Source organism: Salvia hispanica, chromosome 4 (assembly GCF_023119035.1).
Source record: "Salvia hispanica cultivar TCC Black 2014 chromosome 4, UniMelb_Shisp_WGS_1.0, whole genome shotgun sequence".
Lineage (NCBI taxonomy): Eukaryota > Viridiplantae > Streptophyta > Magnoliopsida > Lamiales > Lamiaceae > Salvia > Salvia hispanica.
The window spans coordinates 57,945,780-57,964,036 of NC_062968.1; the positions used below are offsets into that span (position 1 = coordinate 57,945,780).

An 18,257-nucleotide genomic window follows, 5' to 3' on the forward strand; every position below is an offset into this window, starting at 1 on the left:
TAACAATTAATTGATTTAAAAAATTTTCATACTAATTATTTTATAGCAATACTTTGAAAAGAAAATAATTTAAAATATTTATATATTTAAGGAAAAAAATATTTTCTTATTCAATATTGTATAATTAATTCGAAGCAAGCTCAAAACCATATTACAATTTGACATTAAATTTCTGCACCACTTCTTTCTTGTTACTATACAATAAAAACAAAACTAATTTTTAATTAAATTTAAAAATTTAATGATATTATATTCACATACAATGTATAGTTATCTTTTCTCTATTTCTTAAAACAGCTTTATGTATTACTCCTATTACAATTATTTTGAACTCACTAACTGTCTGCCACGTGGAGTGCTCGATGAACGCCTTTGGGTCTAATCCAATGTTTTAAGAAATTAATTACGCTTTTAGTGTGTGACGTAGGTTTGGATTAAAATTATTATAAAACTGGGGGACCTAATTGCACAGTCGAACGTGCACTTCCTATTTTATAATTCCTGCATTTTGTAGTACTAATTTTACAATAATTGATGTCTGTTTATATTTTAATTTTAATGATTGGAAAATTATCAGTTCGGTTCGAGACAATAAAAAACTGCTCAATTGTGGTGACAAAGATTCTAAAAGAACGAAAGTTGTCTTCTTTCTTTGTTAACTTATCTGAAAATACAATGGAAAAAGACGGAGCTCTTGAATTTTTATTACTTATAGAGTTATTGTACACCTTCCATCCAACTTTAAGTGGAGCATTTTTATTTCAACATTGTTGTGATTTGTGGCTGAACTTAGCACCGGAGGTCCATGCAACGTAGGGTAAGGAAGCATGCAGCAGATAATATGTATCAGAGAGTTAGTTAGGAAGAGCTAGCCGTTTGTAGTCTAGTTCTTTACGGTTGTAACTGAAGGAGAGTGAACGATCATTCACTTTGTATAGAGGAGTATAAATGTGTAGCTATTCTAGAGTGAGTTCAGTTGTAACAAGAATACACATCACCAATCAATAAACTCTCTTTTACTCTCGGTATCTTGTGTGTGAAAAACCCTTCTTCAATTCCTAATAATTTATAGCTTAGTCTTCGATCGAGTTCATCCCTTAGATCCAACAATTGTGTGTGAAAAACCCTTCTTCAATCCCTAATAATCAATAAACTATCTTTTATTCTCGGGATAGGTTGTGGTCCATTGAGCCAGGGAAGGAAAGGATTGTGATAAGCAGGGATGTAGTCTTTATAGAAGACAAAATGCCTCTTCTACTGAGAAAGTCTGCAGATGAGAGGGATACTCCAGCGGCTGTGACAGAACTTGATGAATCTACTGATCAGTTTCAAATAGATACTGAGACGTGTCCTATTGAAAGTCAAGAGCCCGCTGAGAGTGTGGATGCTGGCTTGAGAGAGCATGTTGAGACTCAGCAGCATCAACATCCACCACAAGACTACCAGATTGGCAGAGATAGGCCCAGAAGAACCAATGTAAAGGCACCTTCAAGGTTCAGTGATTATGAGATGATGTTCTATGTGTTGCTGAGCAAATCGAGCTTGCAGAGCCAAGTTCTTATACATAAGCCGTGAATGGGCTAGAGAAGGAGCAGTGGATTATGGCTATGAAAGAAGAGATTAACTCTTTGCTTAATAATAAGACTTGAATCTTGGTAACAAAGGCTGAGTTCAGAAAGATTATTGGCTGCAAGTGGGTGTTAGAAAGAAAATATAATTTATAATGAAAAGAGAAAATATAATTTATATATAAACACTGTAGAGATATTTTTTTCAAAAATGCAAAAATAACGTAAAACAAACTTAAAAAAAGTGATACATACATGGAACGAATTATGTGTAATTTTAATACATTTAAATAATTTAATAACCTACTTGCATAATTCCACGGTACCATTTAAATTTAAACTTGGAATCAGTTATCCATACAGGAAAAAAATCAAGGACGTAAAAATAAGAGGTAATTAATGAAAAAAATGACTTACCAAACTCATTTTGCAGCCCATTCGACATAAAAAAACAAATAATAAATTCATATTACTACTGTCTCAATCCACCAAAATTTGTCCAATTTTAATATGGCATGAGTTTTAAGAAATATAATAGAAAATGAGTTGAAAAAGTTAGTAGATTGTGGATCCTACTTTTATATATTAATTTTATAATAAAATGTAAGTACGATTGAGTTAGGAGAATATAAGGTCTACTAAAAAAAATGAAATGACATATTCCTAAAAAGAAATTAATAAAAGTTCGATCGGATAGGATCAAACACCGGGTGCGGATATGATAAACGGGTCGAATTAGATCCACTGTCATCATTCGCCTCGTAAAAGCCTCATTTCCTCTTCCAGGAAGCCCTAATTTTATCGAAATTTCAGACAATTCGACCTCAAAATCACCCTTTACTGGCCAATGAAACGTTCAGATAGTATTACGGCACTGATTTAGACCATTTTAAAAAAATCTTATTGGGCGTGGAATCCGTTTTTGCTGTAAGAAGCTCTTTTATTTTTTTTGGAGAGGGGGGGAAGACCGTTGTTTTACCGATGGACGCGAAGGATATATTAGGATTGCCGAAGAATACATTGTCTATGCAGGAGAAGAAGTCGAAGCCTCCTAAAGAATCTCAGAGGAAACCGGATGGCATTTCGCGCGAGGTTTTAAGAACCCTAATTTTTGTAATTCCTCCAATTGTCATGAAATTACTTGATTGCGTTTGAGTAAGTTGATTGATATGATGTAGGTTTACGCTCTGACAGGGGGGTTGGCACCTCTGATGCCCGCCATTGATGCTAATCACTTGAGGCGAAAAGTGCAGACCGAAAATGAGAAGGTTCGGTTGTATAGTTAGTTTTTTTGTGAGTGATAGCTACTTAAAGTATAGCATTGTATATGCAGATTACTTGGCAGTGGCTCCCATTTTCAAATTCTGCTCGGAAAGATAATCTGCAGCTTTACCATTGGGTATGTTTTTTGGGTATTCAGTCAGTAACGAATCTGTTTGTGCTAATGTAAGATTTTCAAGTACTTCGGTTTTTGTATTTGTAGGTTCGAGTGGTAAATAATGTTCCGCCAACCGGTGATTATTCATTTGCCAAATATAACAAAGTAAGCTATATAATTCTTTCGTGTATATCTGAGAATACTTGTGATTCTTATGATTAGTCTTATTTCTCGTAGATTTTTGTAGATGCATAGGTAACATTTTTTTTATCTAATGCAGTCTGTTGATGTGATCAAGTACACTGACGAAGAGTATGAGAAACATTTGACTGATAATGTGAGTAATCAGGACTCAGGAGTTCAGTTTTCAGTAGTTAGTCTTCCTTTTATAATACTTATCGAGTAAAGAACTTGATTCTTTTTGCAGACTTTATATTGGTCCCCTTAGTTTGGGAACAAACTATAATAAGTATGTTTAGGTAGTTTAGCGCCACCATAGGATAAAAGTTTATTATTTCAAATAGCTTTCAGTTGCTGCTTCGATAATTGAAGGAGATGGTTTTTGGTCAAGAATCATGCGGAACTGTAGATGCCGTGGGCTGTTGCTTAACTTTTTGCTCTTTGTCGCATTAAAATCACACGGTGATGATTTTTAGTTGTACTTGGAGTTTAGTCCATGCATTGCTTGTAGAAGCAAATCAATGATGTGTTCCACAAAAAAATTAAATCTCCACAGAATATGCCAGATAGAGTGGTATTATTTTAGTATTGAAATCCTATTAATAACTCCGAACCACCTCGCAGTTGTACACACTTTTCTAGCTTATCTCAGTTGATTTCCCATGCGGCGAGTGCTCAGGCTCATATTTTATTTTCCTTCCTTTAGACATGGACAAAGGAAGAGACAGATCAACTGTTTGACCTATGTGAGCGGTTTGATCTCCGCTTCGTCGTGATAGCAGATAGGTTCCCATCCTCAAAAACTGTGGAGGAACTTAAAGATCGTTATTATAGTGGTATGAATATGTTTATCTCATTCACGACTTCGTTGTTGCTCGGACTGTTGTGTGAATTTGACATGTCATGGTTAAGAATGTTATATTTGTTTTTGTTAATTTAAGATTTATGTTATTCATTGATTCTTGTTTTCTGTTTATGGGTAGTATCTCGTGCAATCTTGACTGCTAGAGCCTCATCTCCTGGTGAAGTCTCTGGACATCCCCTTCTTAAGGTTTGATAAAATAATCTAATATAGTAATATTGCATTCTTCAATCGTGTTATTTTGTTGCTTGCCTGGAGATTGGTCTTTACAGTAGGGGAGTGTCCCATTCTTAAATTTGATTAGAAATATGACTCATTCTCCTCACCATCTGAACGGTCTCCAATTATGAAGGAACCTTACAATGTTTCTCAAGATACTGAGCGCAAGCGTGCATTGAGTTTACTGCTATCTCATACAAAGCAGCAAGAGCGAAAGGATGTTGAGGTCTGAGCAGTTCAACTTGACCTTCTGTCCATGCTAACAGATAATGTTTGAGATAATTTTCATCTTTTTTTTTTGTTTTCATGTTATCATATCCCCCCAACTTATACTTTTCAGGTTATTGCTCATGCCAAAAGAATAACTGAGGCTCGGAAAGCTATAAAGGTCTGCAAAATTTCACATACTTCCTGGAAATGCACGCTCTTCATTTATTCTATTATATCTAACTTTATGGGAGCGCATGTAGAAGATTATCTTGTGCATATGGCCTATGTTTATTTGCTAAGTCCCCCCCCCACAGTCACTGAATGGGTATCATCTTTTGGTCTTGTTGTTTGGTTTTAGGCTTCTCAGGAGCCACCGGTGCCTGCCTTGTCAGAGAGTGGACCAGTTAATGCTGACAAAGATGACATGACTGCTGATACCACAGCTCCTTGCACAAACCCTCAGTTTCTGTCAGCAAATCCAGTGTCAGAAACTGCTACAGCTGTGGCTTCTCTCCGCATGGTAAGTCCTGATACAAAGTTCCTCATATACTAAATTGCATCTTAATTCCTGTTTGGGACATATTTTGATGTGGTGTTATAAGTTCAAGGCTATCTCTTGCTTTCTTATTTCCCAGGTTTACCTCTGTATCTAATTTGCAAATGTTATGCTTCGATGATAACTTTGCTGTCACTAATCCATTTGTGAAAATATGCAGCTACGTGTATATTTGCGGACATATGCACTTGATCAAATGGTGCAAGCTGTAAGTTCGTCAGCAGGACTCCGGACCATCAAGAGGGTAGAGCAGACCTTACAAGATCTTGGGGTTTGTTTCCTGCTCCTTACCCCTCCCTCCAGAAAAGAAAGAAATTTTGGTAGTTTGGATTTTTCTTCTCTTTCTCATCTTCTCATTGAATAAAGATCTTCATTCTCCATTTCTCCTCACCGAAATAGGAACTAGAAGGAAAAGTTATCAAAGAAAAAATGCATGCAAGAGATTAGCATTGATTAACATATAAATATAATATAGTGAGTTCTAACTTAACCCAAAAGTAAATGGTTGATTCCCACTTATATGCTATTCCACACTTTTATGAGGAACTGATGTGAAATTCGTAGCAATCCACCCCCCCTTTTAACCAGACATCCACGGATGGCACACGCCTTGGCAAACCCAAATACAAGGCCCACCATCCATTTTCTGCCCTCTGGCCCCACATTTTTGGTTGCACCACTTTGGTCACATCTTTGGGAAGCCCCTTTCCTTAAGTTAACCCGAATCCATGCTCACTGCACCAATTGTTAGGTTAGAAGATCACATACCCTACTGCTTGACCGAATGCTAAAGACATAATCTGCACACAGAAGACAGAATATATTCACAAATAACCTAGCATAAACTATGTACACGAACTGCCCGACAGAATGACTCAGTCACTTTTGAATATTTGAAATGAATAAAGAACTGCTCAGGGTTATTCAAATTGAAACTCCTAATCCTACTTCGATAATGATTAATAACTATCAAGAATAAATAAATAACTAAATAAATACGAAAATAACTATCAAGATTCTATTCCTACACAAACTCTGACAGATCTATCTTCAACTCCATCTCTTCGACTCCAACTCCATCATAATTCATGATCGCTAATTCAGCAAATGTCGCCACTTTTTATCGGCCCTCTCATATAGCCCTGTGATGGTCAATCCACACCAGGCTTATACTGCAATTTTCTATTAAATACAGTACAATTATATTGACTTGAAAATTGGGTGGCTAATTAATTTCTGAAATTTGTAATGGGATTGTATGAGCACTCTAAACATTAATATAAAACGGTAATAATTCTTATGAATGGTTGACATAGCTGCTCATGTTTTTGACAGGTGAACTTGAAACCAAAAGTCCCCACGAAGGCTGTGTGTGCTGAGCATCTTGAACTAAGAAAGGAGATATTGACTCTATTGAATCTTCAGAAACAGGTTTCTACTGTGCTCTGTTAGATCACCTTTTACATTTGAAATTTAAGTCAGCTGGGCTAGACCTGTGTCAATTGTCTTGGTCATTGTAACCATGACTTATGATATATCTGTTTCATTCATTGTTTTGTAATCTGTCGGGGTTACATGTTTTGGGTAGCAGAAAAAGCTAATTGTTAGTATTTCTGAGAACTTAATAAATCATTTCTTGAGTGATAGTTGTCACTTATGGTTGCTCATTCTTTTAGCTATTTGCTTTCTTTTTGTGTATCCTAATATGGGCTTCTCAATCTAAATAACCATCAACCGCATGAAATATTCAATGATCGTTAAAAAGATCAAATTTCTTTTTCTTTAAATATTCCCTATTGCCATCACGAATTGTCTAAGCACAACATTTTTCTTGATTACATTGAAATGAGTATTATTATGTTAGGCCTCAAATATTTTTGATTTGTCCATATCTTCTGATTTTGACCATCAATTTTAGCTGCAATACAAGGAAGCTGAAGGTTCATCATTTCGTGACAGTTCATATACTGAAACTCCTGGTACACCTCCAAAGGTATGCAATGTGGTATACTAAACAAAGCTTCTATTTTGTCCCCTATATCCTGCTCCCTTGATGTATAAAATGGCATTTCTTGCACCAGCAATCACAGCGAGCTGCAGATCTTGATCGAACATTCACACCTGAATCATTGCAGATTGGTGGTAATACTATTTCTAACGACCTTTTAAGCATGATTTTGAACTTTGCTCTAGTTAGTTATTGCCTACCCGTATCTGATCACTTGCATGCTATCATCTTATTTTTTAACATTTAATTATTCCACATGGTTTTTAGGGGAAAGATTCGTTAAAAGGGAGCAGAAGCGCAAGGTATGCTCCAATTTTACCATGTTATTTTATTGATGCATGTTACCAAACTGTAATCATATTTTTATTGATTAATATGTACTCATCGACTAAAGCACGTCATTGCAATTATTTTGGTGGTTTTGTGAAGGGTCCGGGACGATCATCGGATGCTCCATCTTCCCCAGCCCAGTCCAAAAGACCACGAAAGTATAATGCTTCCGATTTATAAATATATACATGTGAATGTATATATATAGTCCCTGAAGCACTTTCCATTAATGGCTTATTTGCAGACAACACCAGTAGACTTCCTCTGAGGAGATATATGTATGAGCTTCTGATAGGTTGTAATTTGACATTCTACCCTGACTCCCCCAGAGTGAGAAGATGTGAGAATTCTTGAACCAAGAAGCCAAAGCTCTGAGCCAGTATTACCTTACCGCGTAGACGGAGGCGAGATGAGGTGATCTTTGGTTAGAAAATGTTACTTCAATGATTGTGGTGATCTTCGCCAGTATTTGACCAAGTTTATAGTAACAATGTAAATAGTACTCATCCGTTATACACCCATTTCCCGAATGATAAATTGGTATTGATAAGACTTGGGTTGTTTTTGCTATTTCGCTTGTTGTTTATTGGTTGTAAGTTGGCTAGTGAGACAAACTGATAAAAGTAAATCAGACTTATTGTTCCTTTTGTACATTGAACCACAATTTGAATCGAGCAAAATGTACAAAACATCCATTCTCTAAATTCACACTAGTTGGTGAGTTCGACATTGGCAATGTCAGGGAACCTCTCCTTGATGGCTGCTTTTACCCCTGAACCAATAGAGTCAGGCCCGACATACCTCACAGTGCAGTTCCCGCCTTTGACAGACAACACTTGCACACTCCCACCGTAGTTTTTGATGGCTGGTCTTAATATCTCTAGATGATTGTTCACTGCCTGCAGATGTGATCATGCATATGACATTACAGCTCATGCATACACTTCAGTGCAAGATTATAGATGCATAGCATGACCTCACCTCAACTGTAGTTTCAGTGATCTGCTCGTCGTATACTTGACGTATATCTTTGATATCATCCCCAAATTTCTCCTTAAGAACTCTTTCAATTCCCATTTTCATTGTTGTGGTTGAACTAGGGCAGCTTTCACAAGCTCCTATATTAGACGAGAGCACAAATGCATATACAGAGACAGTTCATATTTGCTGGAGAAACCACACCTAGCAGTTTCAACTAGGCATGCAGTACTTCGTTGCACAAAATCACACACAAATGCGTGTAATATGCACAAGTTATATGGTACTTAAATTCACTACTGTAGCATCTATAACAAGATCATTTCTACACATTTCTCTTTATCAAGGAAGGCAATTCCTTGAATGATATTTAGTGGCGTGGAGGTTTGTCCAATCAGAAAAAAACAAGTACTAAAATAAATCGAATTGAATCCTTAATAATCCCAATTTAACCAAATGAATCAATCAATTTACTACGTAATATTGTAAGTACTTCCCAATATTCATCAGTTTTATATGCATACTGAGTGAGACCAATAACAGTTATTCAAAGGGAAATTAGGGTTACCCTGGAGCTTGAGAGAGACGACGCCGTTATCAACCGACACGACATCGACGTTCCCGCCGTCGGTGATCAAGTACGGCCGGACGTTGTCGAGAACCTTGTCTACGTTTTCCACAGTTAGCTCGAGATTCTCGGCGGAGTATAGTCCAGAGGCCGATGCTTTCACAACATAAACTCTCCGATGATTTTGTTTCAACCGCCTGATATTGAGCGGTTTGATTAACTGAAATCCGATGGATTCGACCTTCGAAGATCTGAAAGACGAGATTATAGCTCCGGCTGTGAAGGTTGACCTCGCCGTCGCCGTCGTCGCCATGGATGCCATTGTCGTTTTTATCGAAGCGATTTGAGCACTCTATATATATATATATTTTTTAATTTAGTTTGATAGGAGGCGTATATATATAAAATAAAGAAAATTAAAAGCGTAGAAACATTTTAGTGTATCCAAAACGTTCCGAAAATGGGAAACTGTGGCCACAAATTCGCACATCTTAACAATGGCCGATGATGCACCGCACCCTCTATTCCAATTCCAACAAATTACTCCCCACGGCCACCGCCGCCGCCGACACCACTGCTTCCCTATAGGCTCCGTGGTCGAGGTGAAGACCGACGAGGAGGATTTCAGGGGAGTATACTTCTCCGCCACCGTCCTCTCGCCGCCCAATTCTCCGAATAAGAAGAAGTCGAGGAAGCTGTACGTGGAGTATCACGACCTGCTGGCGCACGAGGACGGCTTGGATCGGCTGAGGGAGTACGTCGACGCCTCCTCCGTAAGGCCCGCCCCGCCGCTCCAACAACCACCCCTCAAGGGTTTCGATCTAGACGACGTCGTCGACGCCTTCTACAAGGACGGCTGGTGGACGGGCGTTGTCACCGGCGTGGTCGCCCGAGACGAGAGATACGTCGTCACATTTCCCAACCCCCCCGATGAGCTCGAGTTTGGGCTTGGAGAGTTGAGGCTGCACTCCGATTGGGTGAACGGGAGCTGGCTCCGTCCTCAGAAACATGTTTGTTCAAAAATTGCATGTCAATTTTCACTTCAATTTCCGTTTTCTGCTCAATTGCATGTCAATTTGGTTTCCGATTTTGTGGCTGCATGTACATCTGCAGTTTTCAAGTAATTTGCTCTGTTCTATCTTGGTTACTTTCGGTGATTATATGTTTCACGTTGCAAACTGTGCTAAATCAGCAACAATTCATCTTTGATGTTCATTGATTTCAGTCAAGTTAGGTGATAATTGATTTTAAGGCCATGTTTGCTGCTATTGTTTACTGATGTTCTGCTTCCTTTTCCGGTCTTGTAATTGTGCGAAGAATATAGCAGGATTGATGTTTGATGTCGGAAGAAAGGTGGAAGTGTCATTTGCCAGAGAAGAATTACAGGATGTTTGGTATCCAGCCACAATTCTTGAAGACCTGGGGAATCTGACATTTTTGGTGGAGTGCAATAGTGTAAACTCAGATAACCACAGTTCAGCTAAAGCCAGAGTTGATTCTTTGCACATCAGGCCTTGCCCTCCACTTCTCAAAGATAAAAAATTAGTTTTATTGGAAAAAGTGGATGCATTCTTTGACTTTGGCTGGTGGAGTGGGACAATTACAAAAGAGCTTGAGAACAGTAGATACCTTGTGTTCTTTAAGCAAATGAATTGCGATAAGGAATTCAATCAGTCAGAATTAAGACTTCATATGGAATGGAAGGATGACAAATGGTTCACTTCTTCCCAGGTTTTGTCTACTCCCTTGAAAATGCTCTTTCATTTTTTATAGTTTTAAAGTTACTTTATCTGTTTGATGTCATTAGCAACTAATACTCTTGTCTGAGAAAGGAGACAAGACTGCCACTTTTCTGTCTTTGTTGTGCATGTGACACATGGCATAGTAGCACTTCTGGTTACTAATACTATCAACCTTTAGGTGTTGATGCTCTCTATCTGCAAAGTTAAAACTATTTTGCCTCTTGTATTTCTATGTGTAAAACATTCTTGTATGATTTTTAGTACCACAGTCATATACAAATGGGATACTGTCATACTGTGTTTGTCTAGTTAAAAGGTAATTGAGTATTAATACTGAGTTTCTTAGAATCTTGTTAATTGATTTTTATAAAGTGTTTATTATGTGGACAGTATTGCGAGCATCTTGTAGATGGGCTTTGTTCTTTCATTATTATGTGCATTGTTTTGATATCAGAAACTTGGTACCTACTTTTGTAATATGGAGTACTATTATTTGTAAGAAGTTTAAGTCTGTTTTCTTGGAAACTGTATCAGGAACCCTCAGTCCCATCCTTAGACGATGATGTATGTCAATGTATAACACCTGATAACTCTAGTGCCTCTGTGGCAGCTGCTCCTCTGAGCAACTCAGTGAATGAAGAGGATTCCTGTGGCAAAACACACTCATCATCAATATCAAGAAATGATAAATATGAGCAGTTTATTCTTGAGAATCAGAAATTGTCCCGTGTAACTGTACCTTTGACAAAAAGGAGAGCATATGTATCTGATTCTGGGGGTTCTGTTTCTCATCCTCTTAAAAAGCTCAGGGAAGGGAATGTAGTGGTAGCAAATAAAAAGGATGGGTGTGATGGATCAAAAATAGAAATTTTATGCGGTCCTGAAATCCCGGAATCTTTAAATAATATGGAAATATCTCTAGCGCAAACTACATTGGATCAATCTTTCTCTGATCATCTATGGGAAGAAAATGTTGTAAGTCATACGTGCCCTTGTATATTGCATATTGTTTCTCTTTGGTAATTGATATACTACTACTTGCTATCCATGGTCACCGAGTTCATAATTTGTGAATGATGAATTGGTGAAAACACGTTCTTTATTGAGGTTAATACCCATTAGCATAGACATTAATGTTTTCTTATTAGGTCAATGTGACTGGCTGTTGTGGCAAGAGACAGTTTACCAAATGTTTATGGCAATTTACAGCAATGTTCTTTCTGACTATATGAAAAACAAGACTAGAACTAACAGATTTTGTGCACACCTTGAATGTATTTTATCTTATATGGGCTGGACATACTTCTAAGCATCATAAATTTGGTTGACAACTGTTCTTTGACCTTTGTAGGCCCACATATTATTGAGTTCCAATACACAATTTGAATTCTTGTTGCATTTTCTCTTCTGTTAGACTTATCAGATACTTAGTACAGATGTGTTAGTAGTACTTTATGAAACTTCTACTCTGACCTAGTTCAAACCATAAGAACTGCTGGATCAGGAATGTATTGTGAAAATATGATTGTGTTCGTCTCGCTTCTGTGATTTGATGTGCTGCAAGTTATTGGTTTTTAAGTTTCGATATGTTACCCTTAAATCATGCAGCAAAGAAAGCAAAGGAATGGATGTACACCGCATAATGCCAGTGAAAACATTAAATCCACATCCACCATCTTGGGGAAGAGCGCTGCACAAATATTGCCAGTTGAAATCCTACAACTTGGTTGTGGAGGTATAAATTCTTTTACGCCCATTTTTCTCAGAAGTTGCCACCAGTCCTTTTGTTCAATTAGCAAAGCTGGGAGACCTTGCAGAGAAGGAACTAGACACAGCTGGAAACACTAAAGAAGGTGCTCAAAACGAGCATGCAAGACGTGAAACTGAACTTCCTATAGTCATAGGTTTGCCATGTGCTGAAATGCGGAGCTCAGGAAAACCAGAAAGTAATAGGAGTCGACCTTCCAGCAATGAGACTTTTATTAGTTTGGATGATCAGAGACATCCAGTCTTTGATTTCACGACTGGAAAAATCACGGTAGGGGACGAATATGAATAATTCAATAACTTTACATATTATTTGATGTGTTGGTTGATTTTTGTTTATTGTTAAGAAGTATGTTTGTTCATTTGTTTGGTACTGATGATAGCTTTTCTTCTATAATGTGTGTGATTTGGTAACCTTTGATTATACAACTAACTTAGCTGCAACTTAAAGTATTGACAAATTGCTTATGAAAATCTAAGAACTCGTTCATTGTCTTAATATTCCAAAGGTACACACTCGTGTGATAATTTTTTCACTTCAACCAACCGTATATGGAATTTAGCAATAGGGATGGATGTATGATACATTTAGGACTTCCTTGCACTCGGTTGGTCTAAGGTCTTTATGAAATGGATGTTTAATGTATACTATGGGGAGATCGGGAGATCCTATACCCCGTACCCCTCCCATGGGCATGCTGCTGAGTGGGGGATTCATGAATTAGAAGAGAAAAGATAGAATATACAGTATGATGCCATTCATTCTGCTTACCACTATATCTCTTCCATTTGTAGGATGGAAAGCAATTAGGAATTGGAGAAATCAATGAGAAGAGAAAGAGAGTGAGGCAAATAAGAAAATTTGTGCTTGAAAGCACAGGGACTGTGGTCGCAGGTATGGAACGCTTCATATTCTCCCCTGGAGAAAAAGAAATGTTTCGTTTTCTTTGCTTCTATGCATGAATTAAAGAATGATTTCTTGTTGTAGGAAGTGCTGAACATGGAGGTCAGAGTTTAGGTGGTATCAATTTGAACAGACTAGATGATGGTTCACAGGAACTTCATGATGTTGTGGTGATAGGGATGGAGGCATCAATATTGAATCAGGAGATGACGATGCCAAACCAGGAAACAACAGCTAATGGTCAGTCTGGTCCTGGGAAAAGAAAAGTGAGAATGCCAAAACGAATACTGGATAGCGAGCATGAGGTGGCTGGTGTAAAAGAGCCAGTCAGGCTGGAAGAGAATCGTTCATTCAAGAGAGGACAGATGCAGATTACTGCTGGTGGTAGAGTTGCAGTCAAAGTTCGAGGTGAGATACTTTCATGGGGTTAAAACTTGACCTCTGGCTTTGTTAGATAACTGTTGCATAAAGATATTTTGTTTATATCTCAAGATTCAGAGGATAGGATGATGCCTATATCTATTGTTTCTTTTCCTTTCCATTCCTTTCCTTTCATTTCATGTACTTTTAGCAGCCTATTGATAAATTGTGAGGATAACTGTATAGATTCTGTTGGTATTTCTGGAGGTAAAGTGGTGGTGGTTAACCCCACAGTGAATCTAGAGAAATTTATTGAACCTCACCTCACGTTGGATGTAGAGAAAGTTATTGAACCTCAACCCAGCAATCAGTTTGATAATGAACCACTTTCGAAATGGATTGACGAGATGCACATGTCATCTGTAATTGATGGCTCAGGTAAACTTACATGTCTACTAGTGCGATTTCTTGCTTTTTCATTCTGACTGATGCTACTCTAATCAGGATTGCTTCTTGTGGATACAGTGATGGTACCGTACACTGAGAATGGTAACACCCAAGGCGGCCGGGTCGGGCACGTTGAGGCTAGTGAGATGCAGCCACAAAGTGAAATACAATCTTCTAGTTTGGTAGATACAGGCTTGCCTTCTGAGAGCAACATCACTGGTAATGTTCTTGATGAAGGCACTCAAAAGCAATCAGAAAGTGGAAGACAAAGCATGCCTTCTGCGGAAGAGACTTCTGTTGTTTTGTTCGATCTGAACAGTGAGAATCTGTCAGAAGATGAAGCAAAAGCTTCTGTTACAGTTGATAAAGGTCCCGTGATACCTTATCAACCTCCCCAAAGTATGGAAAACAATGTAGCTGTTGTGCTAGGTGAGGATATAGAGAAGCGGCCAGAAAATGAAGCACAGGCAACAACTCCCAGGGTTGATAAAATCTCAATGATATCAAGTCAACCTCAACATTCTGTGGGGGAGATGGTTCGTGAGCATAATGAGAAGCACCCAGAAAACAGAACAACACCCGATGCTGCTTCAGTAGATAAGGTTGCCCTAGTGCTAAGCGAGCCAGAAAAGTTGCCTTTTGAGAAAAACACAATTCTTTGGAAGACAATTGAATCCTTTCAAGTTTTCCAGAGGCTGCCACAGAAGCCACATTTCCAGCCCTTGGAAAATTTCAGAGAAAGTTCACGAGAAGGCTTGGCTATAGGCTATATGGTCACGTTTTCCAGCATAGTCGAAAGAGCCTCCAAATTGCAGCTAACTGATCCTGTAAGCATCATGGATGATATATTGGACACACTCTCAGATTTGGAAAAACAGGGGTTTGAAGTCGGGCCCATTCAGGATTGTATAAATGAGCTGCTTGCTATCAAGTGCAAGCAAGAGAAGCTTGCAAACGACACAGAAACTATAAATGGCCAGATCACAGGTCACAGTGACACAAAGGATAGGCTTGAAAGAGACATTGAGGAGATCAACGAGCATATAATGAAGTTGCAGAGAAAGCGCTCACAAGCCGAGTCTGCAAAAGAAAGAGAGGAAGAAGAGATTGCTTTCCTGCAGGTTAGGCTGAGGGAAACGATAGATAGCATCAAGACTGTAAAGAATGATTTTGAAGGTAAAGTTTCTTCTATTTTGTGAAATTCAAGAACGAGGAAGCTCGTTCCATACAGGTCTGCCAAAAATTGGTTGACTGGTGAAGAAAGTTGCAGCTGTAGGTGATATGTTTTGTATATGTTTGTTCTTTTGTAAAGGTGCTAGCATCTTTTGGCTAATGATCAGTAGTTGTAGTATTGAAGTGTCGGTTTGTTGCTGAAATGAATGTTTTAGCACACCGATTTTGGTATGTCATGGGATTAGAATATTAGAAGACTACCAAGTAAGTGGTACTTTTTTTACCGTGTTTAAATGCCACGAGTTTTAATATCTTGCTCCGTGCTTCACAAAAAGCCCCCACCTCCACCTCCACTCTCACTGCAGCCGGCTGGTACGTATGGCTGGTGGGAGGGTATTGTCATCCCGCCGTCAGGATTCCATGAACTAAAATTCCTAGATCATAAAATAAATAACTAGTTTATGGCCGAATGCATTTTCTCAGCCAACTTTTTGTCAGTGCCAATTTATATTTATTATGCTTTAATTTGGGAGGGTATTATAGTGTTACACCTATATTTTATGATTCACTTCATTATTAATACCATGTGAGTGCACATAATATTTTGTTACTCAATAATTACATGTGATGTGCAATGGTAGTGGATAAACATATGTTCAATACTGAAAATAGAATAAGAATCTCCCACCCATAGCATGCATGACTGTGAATTGCCTTGCATTGGAACTCTTGGTCTAGATGTTGATCATCTTATCTATTGTGACAGAGCAGCCGTGTTAAAGTATTAATACTGTTTTTGCCTTCCATCTTCAAAGGGACCACTTTGATAAATTTAGTGTTTAATTGTCAGTGTCAAATGTTAAATGAAAAAACTGCTTTCCAGCTACTGCTTAAATGCTAGAGTTGATATGTATATCACCTTGATCTGCAAATTGCTGTTGAAGGGTATGCACATTTTGGGTAGCTCGACTTATAAAGTCTTGACAATACTCTGAGCTACGAGTGATTGAAGAACCTTATAACGTACATCACATGTTCATACAGCCGGAGTTAGAATCTCACTAGCGCATTTTCTGATCGCTGGGAATCCTCTAAGTTGGTGCACTTTTGCCATCATGTTACTTGGCCATGTGCATGCAAAAGAAGTTGTAGGCGTTTTAAATATTAGAGGAATTGCCCATTCAATTTCTACACCTAACTTGGACACCGCTACATTGGATCCTTTAATTTAATGTTCTTAACACCGTCTTGTTAATTCATTGTCATAACTCAGAACTGATAGCTGAAAGTAGTGCCATTTTCGTACAATATTAGACGTTCTTCCTAAATATTGTAGTTATCGTGGCTGGTTGAGGTGTCCCTTTCTGGTGTTTGATCTTAAAGTCATTTTATATCTTAGGATGATGATGAATCGATGATAATTATCCTTTTGCTTTTGAGCTCCTTGGAATGTATAGCTAATGGATCTATGAAAATGTATATGGGGAAAATCAATGTATGTCTTCTTGTTTCACCTGTTTATGCATCTGGTGTTTGAAGTGTTTCAATATCATCGATTTAGGTCACCTGCATTGTAACTTGTAAGTATTACTCATATTGGAGGGTTTTATAAATACACAAATGATGTGAATTGATGAAGTAAAAGGATGAGATCATATATCTTGAAAGAGAAATATAATCCCAAAATAAAACTGAATTGAAACACATTTAATAAGTGACAACCGTACGGCCGTAAAATTTTTTGTACTCGACTACTCGTTATGGAGTACTACTATGTGGTAAAAATAAATGAGTAAGACAGTAGATTTTTTTACTTATATTATTAATGAAGGATTAAATTAAAGGTTTGGTAATTAATGTTGTGCGCGTGAAATAAAATTAAAATCTTGGCAGCAAAAAATAGAGCGTTGGTTAAACAGTTGAACCGCCTTTTTACTTAATTTCTCACGAGTGGGTAGGGAGCATCTGGCGGAGCATCTGGCTTGAATGTCAAAGTATTATTCGGTTGCTTTCCTCGTTAACATTTGTATATATTGTATAAACTCAAAACTCCTCAACTCTTTAACACTGTTTCAATACACTATCATTTTCTTCATTTCTTACTCTAAGTTTCTGCATCTGTTGTGTGCCTTCACATACTCTCTCTTGTCACCTCTTGACTAGCCATCGACCTCCTTCGATAGTACAATCGAGATTTTTAAGTTCAAAAGATATAATTAGCATACAAATCAAAAGGATTTTAATATATTCAGATAATTTTAGCTTTTAAAAATTTATCGTATTTTTATTCTTACATTTTTTAATACTCATAGTAGATATTACACTTTCCTTTTTAGTTTGTCTCACAAAAGATGTCACATTTCGAAAAAGTTTCTTCTCACATCAATTATAAAATTATATTTTCTCTCACCACTTAACACACAAAACAACATCTCCTAAAATCTCGTGCCATCTCCCAAGTGTGTCATCTTCTTTGGGACGGAGAGAGTAGTTATTAATATACGTAAAAAGTTGGGTATTCGACTTCTCAGGTTTGGATAACCGTGGCAGGTAGTCAAGTACTCGAAAAAAATATTGAGTCGAGTATTGGGTGTATACTTTAGACGAATTTTTAGGTCAAAATATCCATGGGTAGTCGAATTCCTAAATACTCCCTCTGTCTCGGAATAGGAGTTTTATTTAGTTATAACACGAATTTTAAGAAATGTAAAGAAAAGTGAGTTAAATAAGTTAGTGTAATATGAGTCCACTTATATATCACAACCTCCGTCCCTGAAAATTTGATACACTTCACTTTTATCATTTTTGGTAGTGGACCTTATATTCCACTAACTCATTCCTACTCACATATTATTATAAAACTAATACTTTAAAAGTATGACTCACATCCCACCAACTTTTTCAACCCACTTTCCATTGTATTTCTTAAAACTTGTGTCAGGTCAAAGTGTAGCAAATTTTGGGGGACAGAGGTAGTATAACAAAATATGAGTAAAATAAATTCTTT

The 18,257-nt window shown here is 37.5% G+C and overlaps 3 protein-coding genes across 10 annotated transcripts; 2 read left to right on the top strand and 1 right to left on the bottom strand.

The window, feature by feature from the left end:
• Positions 1–2,317: 2,317 nt before the first annotated feature.
• On the top strand, positions 2,318–7,881 carry LOC125222109 (SWR1-complex protein 4). Of its 4 annotated transcripts, XM_048124560.1 has the most exons (17): positions 2,323–2,660; positions 2,747–2,836; positions 2,902–2,967; positions 3,052–3,111; positions 3,227–3,283; positions 3,833–3,962; positions 4,110–4,177; positions 4,341–4,433; positions 4,548–4,595; positions 4,776–4,937; positions 5,134–5,244; positions 6,309–6,404; positions 6,892–6,966; positions 7,055–7,115; positions 7,249–7,283; positions 7,411–7,469; positions 7,556–7,881. In XM_048124560.1, the coding sequence occupies exons 1-17, from the start codon at positions 2,550–2,552 to the stop codon at positions 7,566–7,568; spliced, it is 1,335 nt and encodes a 444-aa protein (XP_047980517.1). In that variant the 5' UTR covers positions 2,323–2,549; the 3' UTR covers positions 7,569–7,881. The 4 variants fall into 4 exon arrangements, 3 of the variants coding, with proteins under 3 accessions (XP_047980516.1, XP_047980517.1, XP_047980519.1); XM_048124559.1 differs by having other exon boundaries at positions 2,322–2,660; positions 7,411–7,881; XM_048124562.1 differs by lacking the exon at positions 2,323–2,660 and having other exon boundaries at positions 2,768–2,836; positions 2,888–2,967; positions 7,411–7,881.
• Positions 7,882–7,926: 45 nt separating this feature from the next.
• LOC125222110 (nifU-like protein 1, chloroplastic) lies at positions 7,927–9,223 on the bottom strand. The gene is made up of 3 exons (XM_048124563.1): positions 8,858–9,223; positions 8,293–8,429; positions 7,927–8,210 (listed from the first exon to the last, which is right to left on the bottom strand). The coding sequence occupies exons 1-3, from the start codon at positions 9,177–9,179 to the stop codon at positions 8,022–8,024; spliced, it is 648 nt and encodes a 215-aa protein (XP_047980520.1). The 5' UTR covers positions 9,180–9,223; the 3' UTR covers positions 7,927–8,021.
• A 28-nt stretch (positions 9,224–9,251) lies between these two features.
• LOC125222108 (DUF724 domain-containing protein 3-like) lies at positions 9,252–15,561 on the top strand. Of its 5 annotated transcripts, XM_048124556.1 has the most exons (10): positions 9,252–9,867; positions 10,175–10,588; positions 11,134–11,574; positions 12,208–12,334; positions 12,417–12,637; positions 13,162–13,261; positions 13,355–13,372; positions 13,448–13,678; positions 13,970–14,068; positions 14,135–15,561. In XM_048124556.1, exons 1-10 carry the CDS (start codon positions 9,355–9,357, stop codon positions 15,274–15,276), a joined length of 3,306 nt encoding a protein of 1,101 aa, XP_047980513.1. In that variant the 5' UTR covers positions 9,252–9,354; the 3' UTR covers positions 15,277–15,561. The 5 variants fall into 5 exon arrangements, with proteins under 5 accessions (XP_047980513.1, XP_047980511.1, XP_047980512.1 ...); XM_048124554.1 differs by having other exon boundaries at positions 13,355–13,678; XM_048124555.1 differs by having other exon boundaries at positions 13,355–13,678; positions 14,156–15,561.
• Positions 15,562–18,257: the final 2,696 nt, after the last annotated feature.

Coding starts and splice junctions, on each gene's coding strand:
- LOC125222108 (XM_048124554.1), top strand. CDS start 9,355: ATGGCCGATGATGCACCGCACCCTCTATTCCAATTCCAACAAATTACT. Junction 11,575..12,207: donor ATCTATGGGAAGAAAATGTT/GTAAGTCATACG, acceptor TAAATCATGCAG/CAAAGAAAGCAAAGGAATGG. Junction 12,335..12,416: donor CCTACAACTTGGTTGTGGAG/GTATAAATTCTT, acceptor GAGACCTTGCAG/AGAAGGAACTAGACACAGCT.
- LOC125222109 (XM_048124559.1), top strand. CDS start 2,550: ATGGACGCGAAGGATATATTAGGATTGCCGAAGAATACATTGTCTATG. Junction 5,245..6,308: donor AGACCTTACAAGATCTTGGG/GTTTGTTTCCTG, acceptor TGTTTTTGACAG/GTGAACTTGAAACCAAAAGT. Junction 7,116..7,248: donor TGAATCATTGCAGATTGGTG/GTAATACTATTT, acceptor CATGGTTTTTAG/GGGAAAGATTCGTTAAAAGG.
- LOC125222110 (XM_048124563.1), bottom strand. CDS start 9,179: ATGGCATCCATGGCGACGACGGCGACGGCGAGGTCAACCTTCACAGCC. Junction 8,430..8,857: donor CGTCTCTCTCAAGCTCCAGG/GTAACCCTAATT, acceptor CGTCTAATATAG/GAGCTTGTGAAAGCTGCCCT. Junction 8,211..8,292: donor TCACTGAAACTACAGTTGAG/GTGAGGTCATGC, acceptor TCACATCTGCAG/GCAGTGAACAATCATCTAGA.